The sequence below is a fragment of the Penaeus vannamei genome, chromosome 30, assembly GCF_042767895.1.
Source record: "Penaeus vannamei isolate JL-2024 chromosome 30, ASM4276789v1, whole genome shotgun sequence".
NCBI lineage: Eukaryota > Metazoa > Arthropoda > Malacostraca > Decapoda > Penaeidae > Penaeus > Penaeus vannamei.
This window is the reverse complement of record NC_091578.1, coordinates 29808366-29820384: the sequence shown is the minus strand read 5'-3', so window position 1 is coordinate 29820384 and position 12019 is coordinate 29808366. Positions and strand designations below refer to the sequence as shown.

The window sequence follows — 12019 nt, the reverse complement described above, 5'->3', positions numbered from 1 at the left end:
GTTGAATGTTTACAGGAAATTTACGATTTGTTGATAGATAGACTGTACGACAAAAGGAAAAAAAAATAAAAAATGAAAATGAAAATGGCAACATGGGGAGGGGGGAAGGGGGGGGAGGGAGTTGAACTAGAGTGTGTATTTACACGTTCCTTATATGCGTAGTAGTTTGTTAATCTTTAAATCACATTTGAGCGTTAAGTTCTGGGATCAGAAAAAGAAAGACATTTCATCCCAACTTTCTTCTACAAAATGAAAACCTTACATTAATTTGTTATATTCTTTTTTTTTTAATATACTTCAGTACCTCAAGAATGAAAGAGAAGAAAAAATAAACAAATAAATAAACAAAGTAGTAAATATATCATATATATGTCATATATATATATATAAAAAAGAGATAGAAAAAATTAGTACTTCTATGTCTTGACTTTGCAGTATTTGTCATCAGCATCTTAGAAATGCCGGAGAGTTTTCTTCTACGAAATGCATGACTCAGCAATACCTCCACCGCCGTCATCGCGTCACTATAGGCAAGCTAATGTAACTCTAATTGCTGGTGTAGTTTAGTACAAAAATCCAAAACTCTAGAAATGCACTTGATTGCCAGGTTATATAAGGTGTGTCTGTTTGTGTGAATGCAGTGGGATATACATATATATATATATATATATATATATATATATATATATATATATATATATATATATATATATATATATTTATGTATATATATATACATATATGTATATGTGTACATAGATATATATATGTATTATATATATATATATATATATATATATATATATATATATATATGTATATATATGTATATATATGTATATATATGTATATATATATATATATTTATATATATATATACATGCATATATATATGTATATATATGTATATATATATATATATATATATATACATATATATATCTATATATATATATATAAACATATATGTATACATATATGTATACATATATGTATACATATATATATATATATATATATATATATATATATATATATATATATATATATATATATATAAAATCTTTTTTTTACCTAAACGCATGTACTGTCCACAATTTGAGTCTTTCCGAAGTTCCTCACAAATGATAGGTTCGTTTCAGCAAATTTTCGGAGTCGCAAAAGATCGTCGTCGTGTTTTAACCTAAGTACTTGGGCCGCGATTCCCGGACGTCTAGGGGCCGGATCGAGAGAGGGGGGGGCGTGGCGAGGGGCGTGTCGCGAGGGGGGAGGGGGGGGGGGGGTGGGGCGTGGCGAGGGGAGGGAGGGGCGGAGGGAGGGGGGAGGGGCGGAGGGAAGGGGCGTGTCGCGAAGGGGGAGGGGCGGAGGGACGGGGCGTGGCGAGGGGCGGAGGGGGCGGGTCGCAAGGGGGGGAGGGGCGGAAGGGGCAGGGGGCGTGTCGCGAGGGGGGAGGGGCGGAGGGAGAGGGCGTGTCGCGAAGGGGCGTGGCGAGGGGCGAGGGGAGGAGGGAGGGGGCGGGTCGCGAGAGGGGGAGGGGTGGAGCCAGGTTGGGGGGGGGGAGAGGTGTTAAGCGATTTATCTAACTTTGATTTTCTTTGTTTGGTTATTATTACTTATATTTAATTATCCTTTTTTTTCTTATTTGTCCTGTATCTCGGGGGGCGGTGCGGGGGGGGGGGGGGATATGTGAAACTTCTCCTTGAAATTAATTAATCATTTCTTTATTTCTTTTGTTTTTTTTAAGAAATCCGGGGCGGGCCGCTCAGCTACCTCTGGCAACGACAATATAAACAAAGCCTAATATGAATGTTTGAGATTATTATTATTATTATTATTGTTATTATTATTATTTATTATTATTATTAATATTATTATTATTTATACAAACCCGTTATGCGGCCCAGAGTGGAGCTAGATGACGTACGAGGTGAAAACAATGCTAAACAACACATACGTCCGCGGAGACCCCACGGGCGAGGGAACATACGGGCGAAAATCAAGAAGGGCGGAGGGAGGAAGGGAGAGGCTGGAAGGAAGGGAAATAAAGAGAATGAAGGGAATAAGGAATGGATGGAAGAGAGAAGAGAAGGAAGAAGGAAGAAGGGAATGAAGAAGGATGGAGGGAACAGTAAGAAAAGAAGGAAGATAGAGAAGAAGCAAGGGCAAGATTAAGGAAAATGAGACTAGAGAGAGAGAGAGAGAGAGAGAGAGAGAGAGAGAGAGAGAGAGAGAGAGAGAGAGAGAGAGAGAGAGAGGGAGAGAGAGAGAGAGAGAGAGAAAGAAACAGAGAGAGAGAGACAGAGACAGAGAGAGAGAGACAGACAGAGAGAACAAGCCAGAAGAGAAGAAACAGAGCAAGAGAGAGAGAGAGAGAGAGAGGGCGCGGAGGCAGAGCGAGGGCGGATGAACCAATGTGCAGAGACACAGGAAACGGCAACCGAGGAGGACATGCGACAGAGACGCGCACTCGTTGCAAAAGTTCCTTCCGACTCGTCCCCGAAGTCCTGCGGGACCTCCTTGGCGAACCAAAGTCGGACCTCTCTAGAGCCACAGTAGGACCTCTCTAGAGCCACAGTAGGACCTCTCTAGAGCCACAGTAGGACCTCTCTAGAGCAACAGTAGGACCTCTCTAGAGCCAGAGTAGCACCTCCTTCGTGAGCTAGAGTGGAATTTCCCTAGAGCCAGAGAAGGACCCTTTTAGCGAGCCAGAATAAGGCCTCCTTGGCGAGCCAGAGTAGGACCTTCCTCGAGCTAGAGAAGGACCTTCCCGGAGCCAGAACGGGACCTCCTTAGCAAGCCAGAGTAAGGCCTCCTTGGCGAGCCAGAGCAGGACCTCCCAAGAGCCAGAGCAGGACCTCCTTAGCAAGCCAAAGTAGGACCTTCCTCGAGCCAGAGTAGGATCTCCTTGGCGAGCCAGAGCAGGACCTCCCTAGGGATCCGGAGTAGGACCCCCAAGAGCCAGAGCAGGACCTCCCTAGGGATCCGGAGTAGGACCCCCAAGAGCCGCGGATTCGTCATTCTACCGTTTTCACGTCTCCTTTTGATATGACTTGACAATAGAGTCGACTTTTAAGCGTAATTGGCATGATACTCTCGTCCTTACAGATCTTAACCCACAGTCTGTACACTCAACACTGTACAATACCATTAATTTTAACACAGCAGAAAAGCGAATCGGATCAGAGCTTCTGGAGAGAAGATGTACGTGTCTATCGCTCCCTTGGGAAGAAATCCTCGTGTGCTTTGGGGTGTTGCTGGTGGGTCCAGCTCGTGTGTGTGTGTGTGTGTGTGTGTGTGTGTGTGTGTGTGTGTGTGTGTGTGTGTGTGTGTGTGTGTGTGTGTGTGTGTGTGTGTGTGTGTGTGTGTGTGTGTGATTGGATGTACAAAGTGCATGGTGTGCTTGAGGCTTTGATTTCAAACAGAACAGATATCCACGTACATCGTAGCTTCACTTCCTAAAATTTAATCTTAGCACATAAACCTCCTAATAGGAAATAAACAGATAATGAAACAATAACAACATCTCTAGCTATCTACTGTAACAATCACTGACAGCACTTCGCTCGAGGCGCGCGGGGCCACGACTCCCGACCTCGTGCGCCGCGACCTACTGGGCCTCGACTCCCTTGGCCTCGACCCCGCCCGCCGGAGGGGCCAGAGCCCGGGCGTCCTCCTCCAAGTAACCCGTAAACCGATCTGGTAATCAGCTGTTTTGTTATATCACTTGTTGTCTTCGTGTTTTCATTTTTCTCTTTTTATATGAACTGTTCACCTTCATGCAAAACATCGCTGTCGCATAGCTGGGTGGAATGCTAATGTATGAAAAAATATATGATGATTATAGACTTCAAAATTATGAATCATAATTATATAAAATGAGAGAGAGAAGGGGGGGGGAAGGAGGAGTATGCCAGTTATCAAGGATGAGTATAACCAGTAAAATATAGCTCCATTCTGGATCCTTTTAGCATACACACGCAGGCACACGCACTCATACTCAGCGACACAGATCCTCGCAGACACACTCGCACGCCTGCACACGCACGCTCACGCACACACATCGAAACACCTTCCTACGCCACACAGTTGGCTCGCCTGACCCTTCGGTAGGTGTGTCATAAGGTTGAAGGTCCCTTATTGCAACACTGCCTCTGGGCCCGGACGTCGCCCGTGGCTCTACGAACGCCTGCATAACCTGTTCACGCGTGCAAACACAAGGACTGCAGGGACGACCTCGCTTCGGGGGACGACCTCGCTCGGGGGACGACCTCGCTCGGGGGACGACGGCGCGTGCCCCCTCCCCAGGAGACCTCCACTTTTGTGTGATTGAAATCATATTTTGCCTCAATTTCATTTAACAATTTATTTTCTACCAATGGGCTCTAAACATATTTAGCTTATGCAGCTAAGCAATGACTGATTCTTCACTTTTATATTTTTTTTGGAAAACTATTTTGTTTTTTGTTTTTTGTTTGTTTTTTTCTTTGTAATAAAACCATTATACTCAGCCTCTGGTATTACAAATAAGTGTACATACAAATAACGTTGGGAACAGACCAGCACACCGTGAGTTTTGGACATAAGGATATCGGAGGCAGCTGCTTCGTCCCGTCCCATGCCAGTCCAGAGTCACAACACACAACGTTAATAAGCGTATCATCAACAATGTAGATTCCAGATATTTAGCAGAACCTTACAAGGCTAACAGAAAGAAGGATAACGCGAGAGTAGGGGATACACCTTGGCGCCAATCCTCATACTGGCGGCATGAGGGGGACTCCTTGGCGCCTTCCCTCATACTGGCGGCATGAGGGGTGCCTCTTCATGCCGGCCCCCCACGCGAGAAGCATGAGGGCCGCTTCTGGACGTCATCCCCTCACACTGGCGGAATGAGGGGGCACTCATTGCCACTCGCCCCTCACACTGGCAGCATGAGGGTGCTCCTAGTGCCCCATACCTCACATTCGTGGAATGACGGGGGGCAAAGGACCCCGCCCCACACGCTTGCGACGAGGGGGCAGTCCCCGCTCCCTCACACTGGATGGGGCTCCACACTAACGCTCCACAGTTAGCACACTCCTGGTGTCGGTGTGGGAGATTGTAGGACAACAACAGATCAACAACCGCGTCCTCTGGCCCCTAAAGGTGACTGAAGGATGCGTCTACCAGTCCTTAATGGACTACAAGTATCTCCCTAATATATCATTGGAAGTCTGTGTGGATTACCTGACTCAAATTATAGTTTGCTTTCTAACCAGGAGCAAGCATAAATGCTGTAATGTGTTTTACCAAACTAAATAATTGAAGTTATTGTGGTCAAGGTTCTGTGACCCACTGTCAACATGCTATAAAGGTCCATGGTTTTATACAATGTTGTTGGCGAGTGAGAAGCGTAGTAAGTCCCTCCCCGGCCCGGCTGGAGGCCCTTCGGCGACAGCGCTGGGTGCCTGGGGAGGCTTGGCCCGGGGAGGCTTGCCCGCGGCGCCGCTGAGTGGACGTAATGAAGAGGGGAGTCAGTGGGCCTCCCCGCCAGGGCCACTTGTCCCTTTGAGCCTGACCACCTCTGATACAGAGGCCGCAGCAGGCGCTCACACCACCAGGTCGGGCGGGTCAGGGCCGAACAGGTTCTTGTAGGATGCATGGAGCCGCATAGTGTCCACGCCGGCAGGAGGGGGAGGGGGAGGGGGCAGCCCCTCGTCCTGTGCGGACACGTGGCGTTGCCTGATGTCGTTGCCCCAGCGCGGAGCGGGCGGTGCGGGAGGCACATCTGGGGGCAGTTCTGGAGGCGAAGGAGGTAATGGGGGAGCGCTGGGCGGCGGAGGAATCACACGAGGTAAGTCGGAGGACACGGCGCTCGCCGACGGGCCCCCGCTGGAGGCCGACACGGCGCCCGCGCTCGACCCGCTCTCCACGTTGGCGCAGATCACCGAGGGCTCGTTCACGCCGTTCGCCTTCAGTCTTCTCTGGTTCATCATGGAGGCGCGCAGCGTCTTGCGTTTCTGCAAAGGACGGGACTCAGTTCCTCGCTCGAGGCGCGCGCGCTCGCTGACAAAGGGCAGAGAAACATCACAAAACAGGAATGAATGCCTTAGGACCTGCGGGCGCGGGCGGCGAGCCGTCCGCGCCCGAGGGCGGCCGGACTTACCTCGACGGCCCCTCTCCACTTGTCGGCGGCGTGGCGGGCGATCTCCAGGCGCTTCTGCTTGCGGATCTGATGCTTCTTGTAGATGATTTCGATGATGATGAGCCCGATGCCGCCCACGATGCCGGCGGCCACCAGGATGAACACGCCCGCCATGTTCTTGAGGCCCAGCGTGGCCGGCGCCTTGTCGTCGGTGTCGCACTTGTCGTCCATGCCCTGCAGGATCCACTTGTTGTCCAGCTCCTCCATGTAGCCGCTCTCGTGGAACTCCAGGATGGCCAGCGTGACGCGGTCCGCCCACGGCGAGTTCTTCTTGAGGCCGATGCCGTAGCCGGAGCGCCCGAACAGCTCGCCCGCCGTCACCAGCTCGCAGTCCTGCGCCGCCTCGTACTCCAGCCGCGAGCTGTCCCAGATGAACGCCTTCAGCTTCCTGAAAGGCGTCGGGCTCGGACTCAGTCGCTCGGAAGGGCTCGGCGCGGCACGGGACTCCAGGCGCCCTCCGCCCGCACGCAGACGCAGGGGCTCGAGTCCCATGCCGGGCCGCCCACGAGGGGGGGGCATGCCCAGGGGGAAGGGCATGCCCAGAGGGATTACCTGTCTTTGGACCAGACTGGGAAGTCTGAGGCGGCTTCGTCGTTAGTATTTGTGCCTTAGAGCTAGAAATTACGGAGTCATACCTGCTGCAGACGAGCCCAAGGAATTAACGCTCTGAACTAGAAACCAAAAAATCTAGACAACTTCAATAATATAAATCTTGCTGAAAGTTGAAATGGAATCTTGGAAAAAGAGAAGAACATTATCCTTGATTAAACCTTTTAGCTTACCCTGACATTCGCATTATCTATTTTGATGAAAAGTAGTACATTCGTGCTTCGTGATGCTCAGATGTTCAATAACCTTGAGTTGAATTATTTGGGCATCATCAATAAAAACATTTTCCTTATGTTTACTTTAACAATGAGATAAAAATAATATTACTTATTTTCTGTTTTTTTTTAAGCAATAACAAACACACTTATCCTTTACGTTGATTTAACCTGGAAAAATCCTAATTTATCTCATTATTAAATCTCTCCCTTCCTCCCTTTGCCTTCCCCTGTTCCCTTCCCTTTACCCCTCCTCCTTTCCCTAGTCGCCCTCCCTCTCTCCCTCGTCCTACCCCCCTTCCCCCACTCCCCTGTCCCCCTCCTCCTTAAGTCACTCTCCCGCCTTGTCCTACCTCCTTCTCCCCATTACCCTGTCCCCTTTCTCCTTTCCCTATTCCTCTCTTTTCTCTCCCCCCTATCATTCCTCCTCTCCCTACTCCCCCTCCCTTTCGTCCCTTTCCCCCTCTCCCTAACCCCCATCCTTCCTCGTCCCCGTCCCCCCCTCTCCTCCTCCCCCTTTCCTTCCTCGTCCTCTCCCTCCCCTTCCTCCTCCTCCCCTGTCCCCCCTCGTCCTCTCCCTCCCCTTCCTCCTCCCCCCCTGTCCCCCTGTCCTCCCTCGTCCTCTCCCTCCCACTTGTCCCCTCGTCCTCTCCCTCCCCATCCCCCCACCCCTCCTCCCCCGGCGCCCTCCTTATCCTGCAGGAACTGACCCTGACTTGACGGCCTGGATCGCCTCCTCGGCCGTGTGGTAGTTGTTGCCTTCCATCGTGCGGTACATGTTGCTCAGCTCCACCTGCCGCCGGAAGTACATGTCCACGGACGAGCCCTTGACCGTGGCGTACGTGAAGTTCTCCATCGGGTTTCGCAGCTGATTTTTGGGGAGAAAAAGGGGAGAGAGGGGGTTATGGTTGGGTTTATGGGTTTGGTTGAAGTGAGTGGGAGAGGGAGGTAGGAAGGAGAGAAGCAGAGAAATAGACGGATAGGCAGAAAGAAACTTAATTTATAACAAAAAGGCAAAGTAGATGTAAAATTAGTATAGTTATCCCTGTCAAGTGACCATTTTCTGTTAAACCAACCAGAAATCATTGTTTTAAAGCTGTAACTAAACTAATATTATAATCCTGCCAAGATTCTCAAATCTTGGATGGAATAATGGATTTCATCATTAGAATAGTATCATAAAAAACATCATTCATTCTCACTGAAAACGAAACCTACTTATAGGCAATCATAACAAATATATAAATAAGCTAGACAACTAAATCAAACTTATTTTTTCTCTCGTATTCTCTCCCACATCATGCAATGGAGTCACAGACAAGCACCCATTAACACTTACACATATACTAACTGAACAAACGAGACACACAATGCACACACCCCCACACTCATACCCCCCCCCTTCTCCCCCACCAACCAACAAACACACACAAACACGGTATGCCCACACCACACACACGCATCCAAAACGCATCAATTTACGAGACTCCCACCCAACCACGCCCTCACGCCCACCGACCCATGCACGACATCACGCCCACGGACTCATAAACCACGCACGAGACCCCCCCCCCACCCAGCCCACCCCTTCCAACCATGCCCGCACGCCCACTGACCCCATGCACGAGACCACGCCCACGGACCCATAAACCACACACGAGACCCCCCCCCCCCCCACCCAGCCCACCCTTCCAACCACGCCCGCACGCCCACTCACCCTAGCGTCGTTGATTCCGGTGAGGGAGGTCTGTGGGCGGTCGAGCACGAGAAAGGCCGCCAGGTTGGCAGTGTAAGAAGCTACGATGATCATGGCAAAGCCTGCCCACACCATGCCCAGCACGCGGGCGCTGAAGCTGCGAGGAGTTCCTGCGGGAGGGCAGAGGGCGGCGTCAGGCAGTGGGCGGAGGTTTGGGGGATGAGTGGAATGGCAAGGCGACGGAGGGAGAGCGAAAGACTGGTGGATGTATGGATATGTTTTTGAATCGTCATTGTTATCAAATCGATTGTTTTTGTTGTTGTTGTTTTGTGGATGAGTGAAGTCAGCAAAGCAACCGATTGTTTTTTGTTGTTGTTTGTCTGTTTTTTTTTTTGTAAATGTGTAGTAATTGTTGTTGTTGTTTTGTGAATGAGTGAAGTTGTCAGCAAAGCAACCGATTGTTTTTTGTTGTTGTTTGTCTGTTTTTTTGTGAATGTGTAGTAATAGTTGTTGTTGTTTTGTGAATGAGTTTAGTTGTCAGCAAAGCAACCGATTGTTTTTTGTTGTTTGTCTGTTTTTTTTTGTGAATGAGTGTAGTAAACAGATCGATAGACTAACATCCAGGAGGAATATCATATTAATGATATAGGTAAACCGACATCTTTTGTGTGGTCGCAGGAAGCACATCAATAGAATGACATTTTTATGAATGATCACGATAAAACCAAATCATAATTAGTAAATTGATTGTAATATACATAGATAAAGAAGTGTGGATATAAGTAGATAGTTAGGTACAAGGATAGACAGAGTGATGGATAAGTTTTTGAGTCTCTCGCGAAATCCAAGGCAGCGGTAGAGCAAATAGACAGACAGAGAAATAGACAGATAATTGTGGTTTGTTATCAGTGCATCTACAGGTCCATCTATGAATCTGATTTTCCATAATCAACCGAAAATGTACCCCCACCCAAATAAATAAATAAATAAATAAATAGAACTAATAATAATAATAACACTAATAATAATAATAATAATAATAATAATAATAATAATAATAATAATAATAATAATAATAATAATAATAATAATAATAATAATAATAATAATAACAACAACAACAATAATAAGAAGAAAATAACAATAATAACAATAATAACAATAATGATAACAATAACAGGAGAGGCACCGGAGCCGTGGCACTTACCTTCGCCAATGCCACTGTTGAGCAAGACTCCCCAAGCAAACCAGATTGCAGAGGACAAATTCAGGGCATCTTCTTCTGTGCCATCCATGTTTGCTAGCTTGTACCTGGAAGGCGTGGCGTGTGTTGTAGTGGAATCATGGTCAGAGACGATAATACTCTAAATATATTTGTTCGATTTCCGTTGTAAGAAGATCTATTATTAACCAAGCCTATAGATCCCCACCTAGTTTTAACAGCATCTCCCCCCCACCCTAAGTTAGCTAACCACTGGAAGACTCACCTCCTTTTAACAGCATCCGCCTTATGTTATCCCGTCCTAGCTATCCCCAGAAAGCAATTTAACAGAACTCTATCTTCTTTTAAAGGCATTTATCCCCACATCCTTCCTTTGCTATCTTCAAAGAAACCCCACCTACGTTTAACACCAATCCACTCCTTCATTCATAAAACCCAGAAAAAAACACAGTCATGAGTGTGTCATTACCTGCCAAAGGAACTGAAAAACCTAGCTACCTTTGACAACATTTCCCTTCATTCACAAAATCCAGAAAAAAGACATTCTCAAGTATATCCCTATCTGCCAAAGGGACTGAAATAACACCTGCTTTGAGCAAGTTTCCCCTCCATTCGCTAGACCCACAGGAGAAGCTACCGTGAGCAGCCCCCAGCGCGTCCTCACCTGCCGAAGGGGCTAAACCTGTCTAGGAGGTAGAGCACGAGAGCCACCACGTGCACGGACACCATCACGAGGATCCAGAGCGTGTCCCGGAAGGGCTGAAGGAAGGAGACTAGCGTGGAGTAGCGAGGTTGCTGTCGGGAGGGAAAAAAACGGGCGTTGGGGTCAGTTTCGGGCTCGATTCTGCTTCGGTTGGGTCGTTTTTTGGGGGGAGGGTACAGTTCTGTCTCGTTTGGGATACCTTGGGATGTTATTTGGTAATGGTTCGGGTTGTTTTTCGGGGATATTTTGGTTGGGGGAAATTTAGGATGGTTTAGGGATACCTGAAGGATGGTTTTGGGGTGGTTTGATATCGTTAAAGTTAGTTTTCGGATATTTTCCGAGGGTTTAAAGCTTATACAAAGAAGTTATATGGTTTTGGTATACTCAGTTATCCATTATATAAGATTTCTTCTGATGAATTTAGAATTTTGGAAAACAGTATTAAGCAAACTTGAAAAAAAATACATTCAACAGTTTTGTCCTCAGGAAAACTGAACCTTAATCTTTCTTTCTTTCTTTCTTTCCTTGAGACATTAAACTCCTTAAAGAGGATTAGACTCCTCACCTTCTTCTCTAGAATAGTGATTCCCTGGTACTTGAAGGGCTTGGAGAACTCGATGACCTGCGCTCGCTCCGGGTTGATGGTGAGCGGCGCGACGATCATGTCAGCGCCGTGGGTCTGGTTCACCAACTGCCCGATGAGGCCCGACCACTCCTTCTTTCCTGCGGGCGGCGAAGGGGCAGTCAGGACGAGGGGGAGAGGCGATAGGGGGGTTGAGGGGTGTGGAAGGGAGGCAGGGTTTGTGGAATGATGGGGGTGAAAATGAGGAAGAGCGGGGATATGATGGTGGTGGTGGGGATGGTGAGGCAAGAAATGGAATGTTTCTTTATCTCTGTCTCTCGCCATCACTCTCTCTCTTTCTCTATCTCTCTCTCTCTCTTTCTCATCTCTCTCTCTCTCTCTTTCTCATCTCTCTCTCTCTCTCTTTCTCTTCTCTCTCTCTCTCACTCTTTCTCTTCTCTCTCTCTCGCTCTCACATACACACACACACACACATACGCACACACTGACGCCTACAACCACGCCCACACAACAAGCAACCCCGCAGCGCCCGCGGGCATGCACACAAGGGCGGCGTCCTTGCCTGACTCCTTCATCTGCAGCGACCCGAACTCCCCGTCGGGCGAGAGCGCGAGCTCGAAGGTGAAGTTGATCTTGTTGGCGAGCGTGATGAGCAGGTCGATGCAGTAGCCCGTGCAGCAGTAGAGGTCGGTGCCCTCGGCCGTGGCGTTGTACCAGGGGCACAGCACCTTGCCCATGCCCAGGCACTTGGCCTTGCTGTCGATCTTCTGGATGTTGACGAAGGGCTTCTCCTCGATGGTTAGGACC

At 48.2% G+C, this 12019-nt stretch overlaps 1 protein-coding gene across 4 annotated transcripts in view; it reads right to left on the bottom strand.

Annotated features, from left to right (window-relative positions):
- Nucleotides 1-4348: 4348 nt before the first annotated feature.
- The window catches only part of LOC113812935 (glutamate [NMDA] receptor subunit 1-like), a 91949-nt gene continuing 84278 nt past the window's right edge, over nt 4349-12019 (bottom strand). For all 4 annotated transcript variants that reach the window (XM_070143455.1, XM_070143456.1, XM_070143457.1 and 1 more), the window contains 8 exons: nt 11775-12018; nt 11195-11352; nt 10591-10721; nt 9912-10015; nt 8726-8874; nt 7719-7876; nt 6146-6572; nt 4349-5999 (listed from right to left, as the gene is read on the bottom strand). In XM_070143455.1, coding sequence (XP_069999556.1) covers nt 5589-5999; nt 6146-6572; nt 7719-7876; nt 8726-8874; nt 9912-10015; nt 10591-10721; nt 11195-11352; nt 11775-12018 — 1782 coding nt within the window. In that variant the 3' untranslated portion in view covers nt 4349-5588. The remainder of the gene's footprint in view (nt 6000-6145; nt 6573-7718; nt 7877-8725; nt 8875-9911; nt 10016-10590; nt 10722-11194; nt 11353-11774; nt 12019) is intronic.